Source organism: Hippocampus comes, unplaced genomic scaffold, assembly GCF_001891065.2.
Source record: "Hippocampus comes isolate QL1 unplaced genomic scaffold, H_comes_QL1_v1.1 scaffold51, whole genome shotgun sequence".
Classification (NCBI taxonomy): Eukaryota; Metazoa; Chordata; class Actinopteri; order Syngnathiformes; family Syngnathidae; genus Hippocampus; species Hippocampus comes.
In genome coordinates, this window is record NW_017805497.1 from 3,048,697 (window position 1) to 3,069,297 (window position 20,601).

General features: G+C 39.4%; 2 protein-coding genes across 6 annotated transcripts; both read left to right on the top strand.

The window, feature by feature from the left end:
* Positions 1-2,965: 2,965 nt before the first annotated feature.
* On the top strand, positions 2,966-11,048 carry bdh2 (3-hydroxybutyrate dehydrogenase, type 2). Of its 2 annotated transcripts, XM_019876733.1 has the most exons (11): positions 3,001-3,030; positions 3,062-3,074; positions 4,064-4,154; positions 5,280-5,358; positions 5,546-5,642; positions 6,936-7,044; positions 7,351-7,411; positions 7,560-7,673; positions 8,648-8,706; positions 8,794-8,886; positions 10,270-11,048. In XM_019876733.1, exons 3-11 carry the CDS (start codon positions 4,083-4,085, stop codon positions 10,321-10,323), a joined length of 738 nt encoding a protein of 245 aa, XP_019732292.1. In that variant the 5' UTR covers positions 3,001-3,030; positions 3,062-3,074; positions 4,064-4,082; the 3' UTR covers positions 10,324-11,048. The 2 variants fall into 2 exon arrangements, with proteins under 2 accessions (XP_019732293.1, XP_019732292.1); XM_019876734.1 differs by lacking the exon at positions 3,062-3,074 and having other exon boundaries at positions 2,966-3,035; positions 4,057-4,154.
* A 48-nt stretch (positions 11,049-11,096) lies between these two features.
* On the top strand, positions 11,097-20,592 carry LOC109519886 (mitochondrial sodium/hydrogen exchanger 9B2). 4 transcript variants are annotated; one of them, XM_019876729.1, is made up of 13 exons: positions 11,097-11,218; positions 12,279-12,548; positions 13,308-13,509; positions 13,653-13,823; positions 14,404-14,546; positions 14,947-15,074; positions 15,756-15,931; positions 16,848-16,954; positions 17,439-17,588; positions 17,696-17,804; positions 18,304-18,440; positions 18,534-18,756; positions 19,575-20,592. In XM_019876729.1, the coding sequence occupies exons 2-13, from the start codon at positions 12,390-12,392 to the stop codon at positions 19,634-19,636; spliced, it is 1,767 nt and encodes a 588-aa protein (XP_019732288.1). In that variant the 5' UTR covers positions 11,097-11,218; positions 12,279-12,389; the 3' UTR covers positions 19,637-20,592. The 4 variants fall into 4 exon arrangements, with proteins under 4 accessions (XP_019732288.1, XP_019732289.1, XP_019732287.1 ...); XM_019876730.1 differs by lacking the exon at positions 11,097-11,218 and adding an exon at positions 11,247-11,950; XM_019876728.1 differs by lacking the exon at positions 11,097-11,218 and having other exon boundaries at positions 11,247-12,548.
* Positions 20,593-20,601: the final 9 nt, after the last annotated feature.

The window sequence follows — 20,601 nt, forward strand, 5'->3', positions numbered from 1 at the left end:
AGACTTTTTAGGGACTGTTGATATTTGAATGGATGGATAAGATTTCAATGATGTGCTGAGAGGATGATTCTAAACTTAAGTATTTCCGTCAATCCTGAGGAAGACAAGATATAATAAAAAAAAATTACTCTTCTCTGAAAATGTTCTACATGGTCAGGGCTCTTAGATCTTCCACAAATACCTTGATGGGAATTGCTATGTACATGCTGTAACAGAAAAGGGAACACCTTGATCACGCCGAGTTAAGGCCATGAGCACCTAACACATTGGCCATCTAACATCCATTTTCATTTGTGTCGAAAAGCATCTGCTGCCGTTGCGCTCACATCGCCACACATCAAATTTATCTTCATGCATGAAGCAGCAATGGCTGTGTGAATATACAGTACTCTTCGGACACAACAAAGTTCCACTTCAGCAAGTTCTCACTGAGGGAGAGAAAAGGCAAATACTGGCTCTATGATTAAACGCCATGTGAAAGTACTTTGAATTATGCAAAATGTTTTGGAGCTCCGTTGGCATGTGAAGGGTCTGGTCTTTCCTTTCAGCAACTGCAAATGAATTTACGAGTGTAGAAATTACACATATAATTTCATATATTTATTATTATTATTAGTGTTTTCTTATTTTGATGCATGGATATTACAGTAATATTATTATATACAGTACAGAAAAAAATAATTTATCGACTTGCAAAATGGTGATGAAAATCTGGAAACACAGAGTTGAATCCAATGTAGATGGTGTCAAGCAGTCGGTAACCATCTGTCGTTTTATATCTACTTGCACCTAAGCCTGACACAATGGCGTTGGCACCTCTTTGAAGTAGATTAAAGCATTCCCTTGGGTAGTTCTTTTCCCAAAGGTATCAACACAGTGCACTCAACCTAATGCAATATAAACATGACATCTTAAATGAGGAAGCCTCTGCATCCAGACTAACATGCGATCACAACAAGAAGCAATGGAGAGAGGCGGTGCTTGAAATAATTTCCCCAGCAAAGCTCTCCTTGGATTTTTGTTCTTTTAGTACCCTAGTTGTTTTGTTATTTGTGAAGGGCCTTCAAAATAATGATCCATACAGTCCCACTTTGCAGGAAGCTGTTCACTGCAAGAGTCATGACTCGCAAATTCTGTTGCACAACTACATGCATTTATCCCTGGCTTGAATTGTAACCTTTATGAAAGGCATCTATTACAAAAATGACCAGGCAGTGAGAAAAATAGTGGAGCAATATAGTGAATTTGAGAAAGCAAACATTTTCCATCATACTCGGTTCTTTATTGTTGCAGCAATAATAGACAACAGACACTGTCCGCTGGTGGAATTATTTGTTATTTTTTTGTCTAATCTCGGAGTCTCCTAAATTTATTGTTTGCTTTTCACAAAGAAAATGTCAAATATTGTACAATATTGTTGATATAGCACAGTATAAATCAGATGGGAGGGAGTCTCATCTATCACACGTGAACATATTACAGACAGATGATTTTGTTTGAAGTATAAAACACCTCAAAGTATGATATTATACACAGCCAAAATGTTATTAGTCCAGCATTACCTCTATTGTGCTTTGCCATCGTCTGCTGATTGAAGTGTTTCCCCCAGAGAGGTGCAGCACAAAGGCTCCCAAGAGACTCATCTGTGATGTTGACAATAATGAGGTGTCTTGACTTTTTCTCTCGCTGATTCAAATACAAGCTGCTGCGCTAGTCACAGCTAAAGGGCAAATAGCTCATGCATATTACATTTGGCTGACCTGTTCAGGTCAGATTTGACACTCCTAACTCGAAAGTGATAGGTGAGCATGATGACGATGAGCATGATCTCCAACGGCTTTTGCAGTGTTCCTGTGTTTTTTTTTCTTGTTATTTTTACCTGAGAAATGCTTTAAACACCTCTGCAAGTAAGCGACCTTGATAGAACTGTCATATATAAGTCCACGGTCTTACCCCAATGTATAGAGTCCATTATGTTGGCCATAAGTGTAGGTAAACATCTCAACTAGATGTGAATGGAGTCTTCAATTAAAGTCATGAGCTTTTTAAACTCCACATTTCTTTGGATTGGATTGTTGCTTGTGTTTTCCAAACCACACACACGAAAACACAATGAAAAATTTATTTTTCCTCGAGCTATGCCTTACCACTGTCTGCAGGCAAAACACTTCCACAACAAACAAGAATGCAGATACCAGAGGTGAGATTCACTCATGTAAAGACACTCTGCAGAAGGGGTGCCCAACCTTTTTTGACCGAATATCTACTTTTTAAGCCAATCAACTTTCGCGATCGACCATCAATGCACGTGCACACATACACACGCGCGTGCTATAATGAGCAACAACCATAACGCCCCCTAACATGAACGAAACAGAATAATACAATAGATTCAAGAGTGTGTGAGTTTATGAAAAGTAAATAACTGCCCACCTTAGTGGGAGAACTGACGTGGAGGCATGGGGCACACTTTTGCAGCGTGTTAGATGCATGAACATTGCTATCGTAGCTCACGTGTACCTTTTTAAAATGCTTCATAGGCCCTCCATATTCCCATTCATTGCCAGTGCCATCGGTGAATTGCAGATGAAACAAACTGAATGAGAACAATTTTAAAAGAGATATATGGCAAAAGCTCTCATCGCAAGCTGCAATTACAGATTGCTGACCGCTAACCACTTTGGTGATGGAGGTCACACATCATCGTAGGTTAGAGGTGACCTGCTTTTTCATTTAATTTTATTTTTTAAATACTTTTATTTTTTAAGTTAAACTGAAAGGATGCTACGGTTGCAGTATACACTAACACAAAAATATATAATATGAATAAAATGCACACGATAGATAGATAGATAGATAGATAGATAGATAGATAGATAGATAGATAGATAGATAGATAGATAGATAGGTCTTATATGGCGTTCCTTCGGGTTACGATATACTGCGAGTACTTCCGGGTTAATAGCCAATAGCTGTAAACTTATAACGCGTCACGTGTATATTGCGTCTCTGCAAAAATTGTTGGACCGATTCTGTAACTCACTGAAGCAATCAATTGTGATTCTGCAGACAAGGTGAGTTTTCAACACCGAATTCCTAAAACTAGTTCCCAACATTGGACTATGTTGACTTTGGTTGACTCGCTTGTACACGATGAAACGTTCACAATGTGGACCTTTTAAGTTACGAACTGCCACATGAACAATCACTTTGGGAACAAATGGAACCATGCTATATCCTTTATGTTGGTGTTGTGTGTATAATTTGGCAGCTTTTGAAAGCGGGGTGGAAATAATGCCCAAATTTGAATTAATATGTAATTATAGTGCCGTCGAACACAGACTCATCCGGTTTGTACTTTGCACTTTATGTCTTGTAGGCTCTAAAGTCGAGGGACGCAAGTTTTCATACAAATTACATATAAATACAATTATATCCATACGTAAATAACACCATTAACACCGTAATCCTGCGTAAACACTGCAAATGTTGCATAATTTAACATGCGCCATTTGGGTCAGTTCTGACTAAGTGAATGTGACTGCTAGATGATATATTAAGTTTAACAAATTACAGTTCCTGTTCAGTACATGTAGTTATTCATACATGCATATGAACGCCCAATACAGAGTAAACACTATAAAACTGGAGCGCAATTTACAATCTGCCTGTTTTTGGTCAATTCTGACTCACTCAATTGGATTACAATACTGCATTAGGTGACGCAGTACATTAACGTGAGCAAACCTTAGTGCGCTTGAAATGCATTGTGTTCTTATGAATCGGTTGCGCAACTAAATTTGCTATTGCCTGATTTTTTTTTTTTGACTTAATGTTTCATTTTAGCCTTATCTCTTGTCATCATCACACTTTTTATCTTCGACTGGTGCTATTATGAAAAGCCAAAGAAAATGAAAATGCTCACATTGTACCACTTTAGAAGGCTTTGCGGGTTCCACTGTTTTGATTTATAGCTTGAGAAAACTAACCGCGAGAGATGGTGCCTTTATGAACAAAACAGACTTGTTGTCAATTGTTGTTCTATGCTCTTGTTTTCATATAGCAACTGGAATCAGTGCTCCATGGGCCGCTTAGATGGGAAAGTGATTGTGTTGTCAGCCGCTGCACAGGGGATTGGACGTGCTGCTGCAATAGTAATGAGATTTAATAAGTATTTCCCACTGATATGTTCCACATTATCAGTGCAAAATGATTATTTAATAGGCTGCTGTATGCCAGTCAACACTGTTTCTAGAGTTGACTCACATATTGCAACTGTATGCAAGCAACAAACATTAATGTTGTCCCATTATGTAGCATATTGGGTAAACCATTTTGTATGATAAAATGTCTGTGCAATAGCAGTACACCCCCCCCTTTTTTTTTTTTATAAATGACTGAGCTCCAAAGCAAACCGTAAGTGGTATACATATTTCTCAACACTACACTAGGCCATTGTCATACAACAATAACAGTTTTAGTTTATGACATCTGTTTTATTGCTTGCATGGCAGTGTTCTAAGGCTCATTCACATTAAATATATGCGATCTTGTGATCCTGTAGATGTTACAAGATGCCTCTTCATGTCACAAGAGAAGAGTGTGAAAATGTCCTTGTCAAGATTGGCCAATTCTATTCTATCGAAAAGCAGTACCCCTCTTGAAAGTGGGTGAGATAGAGCATTGAATTATTCCATGCAGTGTGAAAGATTTAAAGCCGAGAGAATACTTTAAAATGGTTTGAGACCATTTGCAGTGAAATGCATATTATTAAACGTGGCTTGGTCGTGTTGGGAGTCTGTTGAACATTTCAAGTTAGTCTTTGAAAGACGCTTTGATACAACATCGTTGATGACACAGTAACCACCAGACTAGAGCTGGAATCAATTTAAATTGAGGGTTGGGGTATTAAGTTTAAGAAATTGACATCATGTGACTAGGCAAGGCAAGTTTATTTGTGCAGTATATTTTATGTACAAGAAAATTCAAATTGCTTTACATTAAAACCATTACAGAAATAGCAACAAAAATGATTAAGACATTGCAAAAATCACAATAAAATCATCTAAAATAATTAGATTAAAACTATAGAAACCCAGTCATGGAATTTTAATAACTACTCTGCCTTAATGTTGTTCCTAAAGGTGGGCTGAGACATGTTCAATGAATGACTATCTCCCGTCCTCTGCAAAAACATGCAGTCAAGTTAGAATTTGGGGATATTTAATATGTTTCCTTGATAAAAGCTTTTGTAACAGTTTTGTTTTTTAAATTGCCAGGCCTTTGCAAAGGAGGGGGCTCAAGTCACTGCAACTGATATAAATGAGGAAAAGCTCAAGGAACTGGATGGTATTCAAGGTAGAGACTGTCTAATACCGTCACCTGCTGGTGAAGTACCGTGTTGCAATGACAAGAGCACAGGCATACCCGAGAGTTTTATGATGTTTAGATACTGTTCATATTTATATACCGTCATTGCAATTACGGGGTTGCAAACACCTTTAAAAAGTAGATTTGTCATTCTGCATTTTCTCTTTCGGAGCAGGGATTAGGACCAAGGTGGTGGATGTGACCAAGAAGGACCAAGTGGAGGCCTTGGCCAAGGAACATGACCACATAGATGTCCTCTTCAATGTTGCAGGGTACTTTACCTTTTTCCAGGAACACTAACATTGTTTTGTAGTTTCTCAAACAGTCTTTAACAAAAAATAATTTTGATGAGCGACGCTATGCGAAAATATCTTTAATGGTCGGAGAGTGAGGTGTTTTGTTTTTCGCCTGGCCATGCCAATATGTAATATGTTCTAAATCAGGGATAGAGAACTCTATTTCCTTGAGAGCCATATCTTGCCTATTTTAGATCCCTCCCTACTCCAACTCACCTGATTCAATTGTTCGGGATCATTACAGGCTTCTGAAGAGCTTGCTGATGAGCTGATCATTTGAATAAGGTGTGTTGAAGTAGATAGAGAGACATCTAAAACAGGCAGGATATGGCTCTCGAGGAACCGGAGTTCCCTACCGTTGTCTAAAAAGTGTTGTGCTAATAAGAGAAAAAAAATTCTACCACGTAATTTTATCAACAAGTTATGCCACACCATTTTATTTATTTATTTTTTTAATGTCTTCAGTTCGGACTAATGGTGAAGGCCCAGACAGTCCACCATGTGTGGGGCTGTCATCAGGCCAAGTTGAAAATCTGGTCATTACTGTTTCAGGAAATAGGCGCAAGGATCAGCAGAGACCGAGGATGAATGGACATTGATAACATTGGCAGGAATGCCAATGGGGCCAAGAAGTGGTTTTGGTGTCTGCTGAAATGATAATAAGTTACCTGCTCATCAGTCCATTTTCTATAGTGCTTATCGTCATAAACCGTCGCTGGTGAGCTGGAGCCTGTCCTAGCCCACTTTGGGCAAAAGGTGGTGTTGGCCCCGGACTGATCGCTAGCCAATCCTCGACACGTATAGACAAGGCGCTATTCATACTTACTTTCATACCTTTGGACAATTTTGAGTCAGTTCAGATACGGGAAATAACAGTAGCCTAAATCTGGCTATAATTGTGCAACCATCCACTTGTTTTACGCTACTTGTGTTTCCATCTCCCACTTTACTCTGTATCGACAATCCCTACACCGCAAGGTTTAACCTTCCCTTGACCTTTGTTAAATCTCCTTAACAAAGGTCATACTCTCACATTAGGAGCTCAGTAAGATGTGTAACATGCAAGGACACAATTTGGAGAGTTGTATTGTTTTAATGATAAATTGTGGTTACGTCATATGATTCTTTCTTTAATGGCTACAGTTTTGTCTCTTATACGCTTAGATGAGAATGTAGACATTATTTATTATTTTTTTAAGTGTGTGTGTGTGTGTGTGTGTGTGTGTGTGTGTGTGTGTGTGTGTGTGTGTGTGTGTGAGATCATAATAGGTTTGTGCACCATGGCTCCATCTTGGATTGTGAAGAGGCCAACTGGGATTTTACCATGGATGTGAATGTCCGGAGCATGTACCTTATGTGCAGAGCTTTCTTGCCAAAGGTGACCCTTGGCCTCCTCACTAAATGCCTAATCCACTTGATCCTGTTCCGTTGCAGCTGTAAATTGACTGACATATGTTTATTTCTTGAGTTGTCAACCTTTGTACACTCAGATAAGCTGTTTTTACTTTGAGCCTGTGTCATGATGAGCAGTAACTGCTCAATCACCAATCCGCGCTCATAGATAAAACTGAAATTGGAAATCTATCTTGGATACTAAATAAAATGTACCTACGCTGTACCATATGCACTTACTCGATTGTTATATGAGTTAATTCCATCATCCCTCAAAATGTTGTCATTGCAGATGTTGGCAAGAAAGTCTGGAAACATCATAAACATGGCTTCCGTTGCATCAAGCATAAAAGGTGAAGCAACCTTTAGATCTACTTGTGTAACAAATGTTTATTTAAAGAGGCAGTTAAGGCACAGTTGTATGACCATGTCAATCCTCTTATGCCAGATAACAGCTTTGCGGGCGCGCCTGTGCGTGTGACATATGTTTCCTTGACACAGGTGTGGTGAACCGGTGTGCGTACAGCACGTCTAAGGCGGCCGTGATTGGCCTCACCAAATCCATAGCCGCCGATTTCATTGAGCAAGGCATTCGCTGCAATTGTGTTTGTCCTGGTAAGTCAAGAACATTCAGTAAATAACAAAAATCAAAACAACATGTCACTGTTCCGAGGCTATACAATACAGTACAGTACATCTTTGTTTACAAAGTATATAACGCTTGCACAACAGCCGCAGCTGTTGTAAAACCATTCAAATGGATGATGCAGATGGTAATGGAGTAGTGAAGTTTTTGCATTTGACGAAACTTTATTTTTGATGCATGAAAAAAAGCTTTCACAGCTTGTCTACAAACACTTCTGCAAGACTGTTATGTCAGTTTAATTTATTTGGAAGGGATCATGTTAGCGCTTATTGTTTGCCCTTAAACAATGCACTAACTAACTTTAACCCACAATAATTACAAGTGCTCTTGGTTGTCTGTTATTGCTATTTATTGTTTTATTTGTTTATATTTATATATTTATGTCTTTTAATGTAGTTTAGTTTCGCTGCCCTTATTTTTAGCTGTGTGTGTTTTCAATGCACTGCATGTTTGCACTGTGGTTGAGAGGAAAGAAATTTCATCTGTGCTGTATGTTGCACATAGAGCATATGTGACAATAAAGCTGACTTGACTGAACAACTAATCAAATTCAAATCGACATTGCAAGAGTGCAATTTTCAAATCGCAAAGGATGCAATGTTTATTATTCATTTTGGTGAGTCGGTAGGCTTTATTTTATGTGTGTATATTTTTATTCATGTAGTGTTGGCATAGTAAATGCTTGAAATCAAAGTGTTTACGAAGTTAATAACCCTAATTGAAATAGATAATGAAACTGTCTTTCGTTGATTAATGGTTCATTTGGCTTTATTTTAGCATAAGGCTAACCCATAAGACATCTATGTGTCATAAATCTGAGATTGTTTACTGTAATACAAGTTGAATTATTGCTTGTATCTGTTCAGGCCGAGACCATATGCAAATGACATTAATCAGGAAGAAAATGTACTTTTAAAAGCTCTGTGAGCTCATTTTTCCTCAGGTACTGTTGACACTCCATCACTGAGGGGTAGAATCCAAGCTCAACCTGACCCAGAAAAGGTACTGGACACCTTATTTATTGTTTGCTGTATTCTTACAGTAATGTTCTGATGTGGATACATGCTACTGTGCAACCCCTTTTAACAGGCTTATAAGGATTTCATGGCAAGGCAGAAAACGGGCAGGATGTGCACAGCCGAAGAGGTGGCATACCTGTGTGTCTACCTGGCCTCAGATGAGGTGAGGATGCTTTAGATATTTGCAGCCTTATTTATACTTTGGATATTTGCTGCCGTAGGAGTTGACTTGACACTGCTTTGTAAAAACCTGAATGCCGTTTTGAGAAGCTTTATCGCCATCGCACTGCTTTAACACTACAACTACTTTGGACATACCATTTACGCTATCCATGGGAAGTTTCTGAAAGCTTAATCTATTCTTGGCAAACCACGCTGCGGAAGACCTGCTACTACCTCCAGTGATGAAAACACCAAACCCTTTAGCGCAGGCGTTTGCGCAAAGCCGGGGAACACGACAGTAAACTCTGCATCCACAAAAACTTGATTGAACAGATGATTCTGAGAGTGATAAAGCTTTACCCAACTGTAGGTAGATGGGCATCATAATGTTGTGGTAATTTTGAGCCTTGTAATATTCTGCTTGAAACCTTTTAACCATCTGTTGGTAAAGTGTAAAGCTTTTTCAGTCTCCCAAGCGGCCCTCCAGATACGCTGGCTTTGCGTGAACACCTGCTCTTGGACTTGGGCATTTTCATCATTTGTGGTAGTAGCGGGCCTGAGGCCCGCGTGGTTTGTCAAGTATGGTTCCTGTTTGTGAAAAACTTGCCATGGACAGCATAAATTGTACTACCCAAGCAGTGTAATGGCCATTTAGCTTCTCAAATTGACACTGAACTGCATTCACGGAAAAAAAATCTTTGCCATAGGGCAATTAGATTTTTTTTTTAAATGCATTTATTTATTTATTTAATTCCTTCAGATCTCAAAACTAATGCAAAAAAATAAAAAATTAAATCATACGTGAATGCAAGATAGTGACACTTGCTTGTGGGGTTCTGCGCAGACAGCACTGACCTAATGCAACATCGAGCCAGCAAGAGAGAAACAATCCTTAACGAGGGATTTGTCAATATTACACACATTCTAAGTTAAGAAAAAAAAATTGAAATCATTTGAAAAATAAACCACAGCAACCACCGACCAAAAACTGTAAACAACAACACAAACAAGTTAAACACAAAATTTTTCAATATCCACTTCAAATCCCCAAATAAAGTGATAAATAATAAAATAGTCATTTTGGTTTTATACGAGTACCCCTTTCATAGTTACATTAAGAGGGGAGAGGGAGCAGAGTACCCCCCCACCCCCCTCCCATCCCTGGGGACACTTTGACAACGCTGCTCCAATGTAAATTGGCGAGCCATGGGCAAGGGATTGATATGCTTACAAAATCTGCAAAGTCCAAAAATGTCAAAGGCTGATGGCTTCTTGTCTAACCGAATGATATGCAAAATTATTTTTTTTAAATTGAGACACCCTGTATGAAATGCATACCGAATGTATCTGATGTGTGTGTGTGTGTGTTTGTGCTCCTCCACAGTCGGCTTATGTGACTGGCACAGAGCAAATCATCGATGGAGGTTGGAGGCTTTGAAGAGCATGAAGCAAACTTGTCCCATGAATCATAGGTGCTACTTTAAGATTGGCCGATTCACTATGTTAACACTTTTTGATTATATTGATGTCTTCTGAGATTTTTTTTTTTTTGTAGCTGTGCCTTGTCCAATTACGGCTTAATAAACCTAATTACTCACAGCTACTATACACTATCAGTATAATAAACACTCACGGGTCTGTTTTTGCAGGGAGGGCATGTGTGCTTGGTGTAAAAACTGACACATCTTGATTTCTGTGCTGGGGTAAGTCTTGGTTATCGGGTGTGAGAATTTGGCAGATTGTGCTATGCCATGCTGAGTCTTCTGGCAGACCGAGGGTCACTGTGCTGGGGCGTGTCTGAAAGTAGACCAGACCACAGACCAGCTCAGAGAAAGTCCAAGTTGTGGCGCAGGTGATGCAATGTGATTTTGGTGGATTTAATTGCCTGTGCCTCTCTTGCATTGAATTTAAAAGGGATAACGCGAGCCGCTTCCATTGGTCAGGAAACAAGTCACCTGTGTTCACTCTCACAATGGTGCAAACTCTCATTTCTACCTTCGCTCGTCCATAAAAATATCGAAAAAAAGAAAACAAACTCCACCCATGCAGTAAGAATGTGCTTTGGGCTACACTTGTTCTGGGTACGAAAATAGAGACCAATGTGAACAATTTTGATTGTGTCCAAGTGATTAATATTGTAATACAGTATAATAAACTTTACATGATGTGCACTACGCAATGTTTGTACTTAACCTCGCCCCTCCCAGCCTTACACCAATACCACACGACAGAGACTGGACATCACTAATCTTATTACCATTTCTTTCCCGGCCAATCTGCCAGAAAGGCTGCCAATGCCAGTTCCAAAGCTTTGACAATGTTTATGGTGTGAGGTAAGTGTTTTTTCCCTACATTTAATTGATGATTAATATAGGAACGTTACGGGATTTACGACGTCCAGCATCCCTTATCGGACAAGAGGTTCCGTAATTGACTTGAAGCGCACTAAGCACACAATTTATTACAAGAATTGAGTATTTGCTGGAAATTGTGTTTTAATCGTGCATGTATGGATGCATGTCTTAATCTTTAGATGTTTTTACTCGGACAGACCGAAGAGTCCAGTAGGGTGAATTATTATGACTGATTAGTTCGATATACAGTACTGCACAACTTGCCGGGTTCATACTTTAGCGTTTCGTGACAAGCTAATACGGTAATAGGTTCTTTTTGTTGCTAAAATGTCGGCGTGACAGCACTGCTGTAAATCTGTAATGTTACAATGTTGATACATACAAACCGAGGGCAAAGAGACGCTTTAGCTAGAGCTCGGCGATGTCCGAAAATATATCTAAGCTCGCAGTGAACCAGGACGCGTGGATTTACGCCAATTGTAAAGTAACGCGATGCTAACCCGTTAGCATCCCATGTTGCCACGCCCTTGTAATGACGTAGGGTTGTTCGCTATTAACCCATTCAGACGAAGAGCGAGACCCTCCTCAAACTAGACAAGTTAGCTAGCTGTTAGGATTGGCTAGGTGTGCCGATTAACGGAGGCTAGACTTTGGCGGAAACATCCACGTTCACTAAACTTCCACTGCTAGTCGCGCCATATGGCCAAGCATGTAAGCATCGATTAGTGTGCTCTGTTGACAGTATTGGATTAACCAACTGCTGTTGCCAGTGCCACCAGCTCGTGATTGACAAAACATTGTAGTATGTGATGCTTGACGGCGGATTCTACGACTCGTATTTTTAAGGCTCCAGCACCCCCCGTGACCCTTGCGAGGATAAAGCGGTACAGAAAATGGATGGATATTGTTTAGTACGGCTTTGCCAGAAGAGCTAAAATCAGCAGCGATGAAGTGGACATGCAAAAAGGAGCCCAATACTTTTCTTAAATGTGATTACACTCCACTGACACTACCGTTTTCTGTATTGTTGGAATTAAAGAGGTGGACAGGTACAAGTTGTGCTGGAGCTGCTCCATCTATGGCCAGGAATTCCACCCCTCAGTTGAATGTGCTGTGATAGAAAAGAGTGGACCAGATATTCCATTCTACCATGGAGGACACACGGTCCAAACCTGCCACTCCGGAGCCCAGTCCCGCACCCAGTCCTGCACCCAGTCCTGCACCTAGTCCTGCACCTAGTCATGCACCAAGTCCCGCACCCAGTCCGCTTCTGGACAGAATCCCTTTGCCATCAGGAAATCACGTGGAGGTAGTATTAACATTTATTTCTTATCCCTAACTAAAATATACAATTCAGTTAACTTTAATGATAATCAATTGAGTTACATACTGTACTAATGTGATTATTCTCAGTTTATTACTCTGCTTTTGCTTGTCTTTTTGCAACATGTTTCCAAGAGTCAAGCGATAATATTTTTTGTGTAACACTGTAAAAAAACCACACAATATCTGGTCACCTGGTGTTCTCAGCAGGCTGAACAGATACCAAATGTAAGCCACTGCCTGTCAATCACTGGTCAAGCTGATATTTCATTGTCCCATCTGTGTAACATTTGGGGATGTATGGCTAGAAATGATAGAACTAAACACATGCTATCATTGGCTTAAGCTTGTTGATATGCTTTAGCTCTTGATGCTGTTGTTGTAGTAGAACTACATGCCACAATTTCCACTTTGCTCCAGCGATTTGTTGTCTTGCTGCTCTCAGCTATCCTCAAATATAACCATATGACATGCGGAGAAGTAAATACAGAATACTCTCATTCCCCTGTTGTTCCATGCTATGGTAAATGTGGCATGGTTTTCGTAGTTTGTCTTGGTACTATTTGGAAGTGGAAAGGGACCAGACAAAAACATTGTCGAGGAGAGCCAAGTGTACTCTGTTGTAGAAAAGCATAATGATGATTGTATTAGACCTTTATAATCATCTGAAAAGTCATTTCGTTACTATTTTCTTTGATGAAATATTAAAGTAGTTTTGTTCCATGCTCTGTGTCTCTCTTTCCAGCACCTGAATGTGAACCAGATCCAAGTAGTGGTGAGACGTTGTTCCAGTCCAAATGTCACAGAGGAAACAACTTACTTTCTTCCTCGCCACCCTGTGGTGGATGCGGGAACCAACACAGAACCACCACTTGTTTGCTGCCCCTTGCTTCACAGATTTTGCCCTTGTCCTCCAAGAGGCCTTGTGGCCTCTGTCATTACAAAAGGTAAACTCACAACAGGATCCTTTTAGGCCCACCCAGGTTATCATGCCGTCAGTGATAATCTATGACTTTATCAAACCTCTTTCCTCAAAACAGCATTAATATATAACATTTTTCTTAACTCTGTTGCCTTGTGTCTTCTCCAGTCCTCTTGGCCGCGGTACTGTTTGGAGTGGTGTGGTCCGTCACAGAGGACGAATGTCTTCCAGGTGGTAACCTGTTTGGCATTACGGTGCTTTTCATCTCTGCAGTCATTGGTGGCAAACTGGTGGCTCTGATTCGGCTGCCCAGACTTCCACCATTCCCTCCACTTCTTGGTAGGAAATGAAACATCTTTAGGACAAAAATAAGTGCTGCACAAACTAGATACAACATATTTAATTTTTAGTCCACCAATTCACAAATATTTTTTGTTAAGGTAAAATTGTAAATCTAATCCAATGGTGTTCTCTGATGCTTTGCAGTGCTGGGTTGAACAGCTTGGTTTTTGGTACTTACGTGGCCTGTATGTCATAAACAGAGATTGGAATTGGTGCAATACATTTTGGTCATCTATGAATCATCTTTTCTGTTTTTCATTTTGTTTTGTTTTTTTTTTTAACCCTTTCAATGACAACAGTAACTACAGTGGACATCTTATCGGGTTATCAGTTTACAGGATGCATGAAGGGTTAATTTTCAACATTGTGTGTGATATTAAAAGTGACTTCTGTTTGCATGTTTTCAGCAGCAAATTTAACATCATATGACAAGAAAGGTTGGATTAATACATGCATGATTGTGGTTGTCATACAATTGGATTGTGGAGCCTCAGGAGTCCTATCTGAGACGAAAACTATGTGAACTTGAACACAGTGAGAGGATCAAATTATCAGCAAAGTTTGTTTCCTACTGCAGGTATGCTACTCATGGGTGTCATGCTGAGAAATGTCCCAGTAATAACAGACGGTGTGTACATTAACTTCAAGTGGTCCGCCTCCCTCAGGAACATTGCGCTGGCGGTCATCCTAGCCAGAGCCGGTCTGGGTTTGGATCCCTCGGTAAGATGTTGGATTCAGAGATACAGAAAAGTGTGTTCATACTTTAGTTAGGTTAACGCTAAATACAGCATGTGGGCTGCAAAATTGTGACACTCTGCTTTTTGACAAATGCGTCAATTTAGTAATACTGTATTCTACATTAAAAGTACCAGTATATCATTTTCATTGATGTCTGTTGTTGCCGGATGGATGTTCTACTGCCATGTTTTGATTATAAACCTATTAAATAAGATATATCAGGCTTATATAGATATATTGATACTTTATTCATTCGCAATAAGAACAACTCAAGGCAAAACATGAATAACACAAAATGGATATAAATATAAACAGATCTTAAGGATATGAAAATGTATTTAAAAATGTTGATTATAACCTCTTGGATCTTTTGCTTTGCCAGGCTCTGAGGAAGCTAAAGTCTGTGTGTTTGCGTGTGGCAGTGGGGCCGTGCATCATAGAGGCCTGCACCATAGCTCTGGTCTCCCACTTCCTCATGGGTTTGCCCTGGGTGTGGGGCTTCATCCTAGGGTAAATATCTCCCCTCTCTCTTGTCTATAACAGCTCATTTAAATATCACTGGCGACATTGCATAATTGCCTCAGTCATGTTTCAATGTTTTTAGAAAACAAGGGGGAAAATATATTTTTTTAGATCACACATTTATTTATTTATTTTTTGGGGGGGGGTCTTTTCCCTGTCGCTTAAGCCCCTATCCAACTGAGCGGCAAACAATGGTGAATAATTTCAAAGGCAGAGGATGTAACGTTCACATCAGAGTTCTTCAGCTTTCCGTGAAGGTCGCAAAAGTTTGCCAAATGGTCGCCAGATATTTTCCTGTACTTTTCTTGTCGCAAGGGAATTTTAAACGTGTTCAAAATTTCCTTGCGACAAGAAAAATCACAAAAAACTGTTGCGGAATGATTTGCGAACATTTGTGACCTTGACGTCAACAACATGCAGTTTTCTACCTGCAACAAGAGTCTCAATTGTTCGCCCCTCAATGGGGTAGGGGCTTTACCTGTTCAGCCATCGAGTTGAAGTTTTTGTTACAATATCAATAAAAAAAAAATTACTGATGTGTGTTCTGAAAATATTTTTTTCTTGTCGTCCAAAAATATTGCAAAATGGCTTTGGCAATTATGCGGCCGTCGATATGGTGGATTGTCCGTACCGTATACATTGAATGGGGCCGTCTCTTGCACTTTGCAGCTTTGTGCTCGGCGCCGTGTCTCCCGCAGTGGTGGTCCCCTCCATGTTGCTACTGCAGAAGGACGGTTACGGTGTGGAGCAGGGCATCCCAACTTTGTTAATGGCAGCGGGTAGCTTTGATGACATACTTGCCATAACAGGGTTCACTACATGCTTGGGCATGGCTTTCGCTACAGGTAATTGGGGAGGACAAAGCAAACTTTTAGTGTAGCTCACGTCACCACTGAGATGCCAAAATGTGTGCCAGTGGTGCTTGCAATTTTTGGAGAAATGCTGACTTTTAAGGCAGAATTTTCATGGTATGTCACTTTGTCCTGACGTAGAGCATTTGGTGCACAATGAAGTGGTTTGAAGAAGAACACAGTATGTTGTCATGAAGCACAAGATGGCATGCTAAGTTACTGCTGTACTTTTTCATTTGTTTTAGATTTATGGCCTCAAAATGTTTTTCATACACATATTTACTCTGATTCTGACTTAATTACTGAGTTCGTGTTGGTTAGTGATAGCTAATGGAGTGTTCTGACTTACTGTAGAACAATTTGCAAATTCGGGTCTCATTGTAACCTTCACAATCTTTTCTGTCTTGTGCACTCCCGAACCTTTTTGTCATACCATGAGTACCCCGTCACTCATACATGGTGATGATTCTTACAAAGTAACTCAACTGATTATTAAATGAAAATCTTTGTCATGCATATCTCTCATAACATTATTATAAAAAATGAGCTTCTTTCAATAAGCCCCCTTTAAACTTTAAATATCGGGGAAGAAAACACTTTACAAAAATAATATTAAGACCATGTCAGACCATTTTCGCAATGCTGTGCCACGGGTTATTGTCTCCTCAGGTAAACAAGTTGTAGCACAACAACATGATTTTATTGGTGGGCTTATGAAACTGATGGAGAGTATTTACTCATCATCTTGGAAATAAATTATGGAACGTATCCACGTGCCCTCTGCAATACGCTCAGTTTTCATAATACAAACCCAAGTTGAATTGATTATTCTTCAAACACATTTTAAAAAAGCCAATTTTTCTGCCCAAATACGTTATGACTGAATTTCTTATAAATCTTGCTCTTGTAGGTTCCACATGGTACAACATCTTGAGAGGTGTGCTGGAGGTGGCCAGTGGCTTGGTTGCTGGGATCCTTCTTGGCTTCCTCATCCAGTACTTTCCCAGTCTCGACCAGGTAGACATTGAGCATCTTGCAACATCACTACCGGTACACTTTGCGTAGGTGTTTCTCCATTGTTGAGTCATCAAATTTAACCACCTTGGTATTGACCCCAGGCAGTTACTGAGAGCTGGAAATACCAAGTTTCAAAGCCACGCTTCCCACTGGTGCTTGAAAGTTTTGAAAATTCAAATTTGATTCGAGATTTGAAAAAAAGTGACCAAGAAAGTAAATAAAACACGATTGTAATGTAAATAAGATATGCTCCCCACTTTACATTTCTAGTTCCTTTCCTGTTTTAGAACTTCCTTATGTCTTTTGCAAAATGCAGGTGCCAAACTACAATCATACAGTCTGTTTGTATTTTGATGAATGATACTCCCCCTCAGGTGTGCAATTTTGGAAAATCTCAAATGAACCCTAAAACTGTGATCGGCCAGCATGGTGTATAAAACACAACATACAATATGTACTCACTGACTGTGATTTGTCCTTGTAGAAACACTTGGTGATGAAGCGATCCTTCCTGGTGCTCGGCCTGTCTGTCTTTGCTGTGTTTGGCAGCGGTGTGGCTGGATTTCCTGGTTCTGGTGGCCTCTGTACTCTGGTATTGGCATTTCTCGCTGGTCTCGGATGGGGTACAGAAAAGGTAACCCTCGGCAATCATCATTGGATTTACAGAAATACTTTTCCTACTCGGCTACATGCATGCCAGAGGCAATAGAAATCAACACCAAGTTCTGTGTATCTGTTTAGGCACGCGTGGAGGAAGTGGTAGGCTGGGCTTGGGATGTGTTTCAGCCACTTCTGTTTGGCTTAATCGGAGCAGAGATAAGAGTGTCGGAGTTGGAGGGACACACAGTTGGTGAGAGCACCGAGATGATCTCCTAAACACAATTCTTAAAAGTGCTATAGTTTTAGATGTTGCATTTTTGTGTTTTTAAAAACATATTGCTGAATGCTAGTGTTATCAATTGCTGTCAGAGGGGAATAGGGAGTATATATACTATTTAGTTAGGCCCAGATGTATTTAAATAGTTTTTCTTCTCAATGAATTCAAAACAAAAAGATGAGGATGTGGTTAATGTGAAAAAAACACCTTTATATTTGTAATTAAGGTTTCATTAAAACTTGGCATTTATGGTTTAATGTGAACCATTAAATATTCTGTTTGTACTCTTATAAAACAATTGTTTATACAATCGTATATATTTATTACTGTTTTTGATGTGTATGATTTTAAGGTTCTGGAAAAGCTTGAAAATTGATCTTGAAAGCTGTGTACTTTGACCTCAACGTACTGGGGAAGCTTTTGTCATCAAAAGTTATGTGACAGTGTTGTGCATCCGTGTTTTCTTGTGCAGGTCTGGGTATTGCGTCTCTGCTCATTGCCCTGCTGGTTCGTCTTCTTTTCACCTACGTTTGTGTGTTGTTCGCCGGCTTCAACATTCGTGAAAAGCTGTTTATTGCCCTGGCTTGGATGCCCAAAGCCACTGTGCAGGTATTCTCTTTAAAAAAATTAAATAAAGTATTCAGACGTTTGCTGGTTGTTACATAAAGGACTGCAGAGCTCAACTCGTTTTTTAATTTCCAGGCAGCTATTGGCTCCACAGCATTGGACATGGCCAGAACAAGGCAAGACGAGCAGATGCAGAAGTATGGCATGGATGTGCTGACCGTGGCTGTGCTCTCCATTCTTCTCACGGCGCCAGTCGGAGCCCTTATAATAGGCCTGTGTGGACCATGCCTGTTGCAGAAACCAAAGAACTCAGCCTGTGGTGAGCGAGTCAAACCGAATTTATCAGCTTTTTTCTTAGGTAGGTAACGTGTCTGCATTATTTATCAACTAAACCCAGCTCAGATTTCACCACCCATGCCTCGTAGTTGTGAAGTAGTGAGTAAATGCAACAGGAATGTAGCTCTGCTTTCCCTCCTTTTAGCCATTGCAGCAATGTGAGTGCCAAAGACTAGTTTGTTATTTAGAAAACGGACCACTCAAACACTAAGTTTTGCAAGAGACCTCCAATATTACATAGAAAACAAAGGCCTACCTACTACTGTGTTTTGAGATCAAGCTCATCCACAAATAGTGAAAACAGTGAGTAATTGGTGCCTCTTTAAATAGGTTTATAATGGCCTATAGGTGCATCAACGTGGTGGCAAAGCACTACATGAAGTTCCTCAACTCACTTTAACACGGTTTGTTGACAAGATTTTGCTAAATTACTACTTATATATCCTCACCTTTGTAATAATAATTTATTTAAAATTATTTAAAAATAATTCCCCTTGTCATTTTTTTCAGAAAACCAGAAAAACTGAGCAATACTCTGATGATCTTTAATGTATTAATAATTTCATTTTGGGCCTAGAATTGAATGATCTGTTTGACTAAGGATGCAGCCGCTTTTAGCAGAGGTGGCCAGCATCCTGAGGAGATGTTTAAGGCAAAAAAAAAAAAAAACCCTCAAAATGTTATTCTGGCCATTATTTTAAGAGGCTGACCATATTATACAGGACTTCGGATTGAGCACAAAACCAACGACTTGGTGAATTTTTCAGCAACTAATGGTGTAGATTGAAAAAGCATAACCCATAATGTCAGCAACCGTTACTCCCTCTGTATCTCCCCCAGGCACTGCGGTAGGGGACGATGAGGACAATGAAACACCGGTCACCTATGAAAGTACTCTTTGACCTCTCTGATCTCAATGCAAACAATGAGGTGTTGAATGAAAGATTCTTTAATTTTGGATTTGAGGGCATATGTCTGCAACTGCTGTAACACTGTGTACTAGCATCGAACACTTCATTGTTACTATCTATTTTGACTATTTCTCTGTGTATTCTTTATGGGACACTTGACTCAAGTTTTAATTTGAAACAAAAATAATTGTAATGACATGTTGGATATGTCAGCTCTCCTTTAGCCACCGAGTGGCCTACTTTGACTTGCTGTCTTCAGACAGCTCCTGCTGTTCTCTCTGTTGCAGGAACACAAGCGTGAATGACTTATGTATTTATAGCCACTGGTGATTTCCAGGCCTCAAACAAATGACCCACATCTGAGCATGTAAATGAATGGTCATTCAGTTTTCGAGAGGTAATTTCATGTCAGAGTCAAAATGTTCATTATAATTGAATGAATTAGTTTCATGAATGGATTTTTTTTTTTTTTTAAGATTGTGGTTCTTATTTGTTCAAATAAGGGAATCGGATTTTATGGTAATCCTAATAATTACATCTGCTAGCCTATTGAGTTAGTTATAAAAATGGGAATTACAATAGTGTTTTGTTTTGAAACAGGAGCTGGTTTGACACTTAAGTACTATTTTTTTTTTTAAATCAAAATGTGTAAAAACTCAGGAAAATGTATAAACGGTAATTCAAATATTTCCCTTTGCTTTGAAATAGAAGCTGAATCATATTCAGTCATATACACTCATCATTTATTAGTCATTTTTAATCCAGTTTTGTTACTTTCATTTGTTACAAAAGTATGCAGTGTACGTTAAGGCACTTGAAGATGTTCAATTAATTTAAATTGTGATATGTTTTTGTGTGCAGTATTAGAGTATTGATGAAATATACAGTATATGGAACTGTGAATTAGTTTTTTACTAAATATTTAATAAAAATGTTTCCAAGTTGAACCTCTTGCT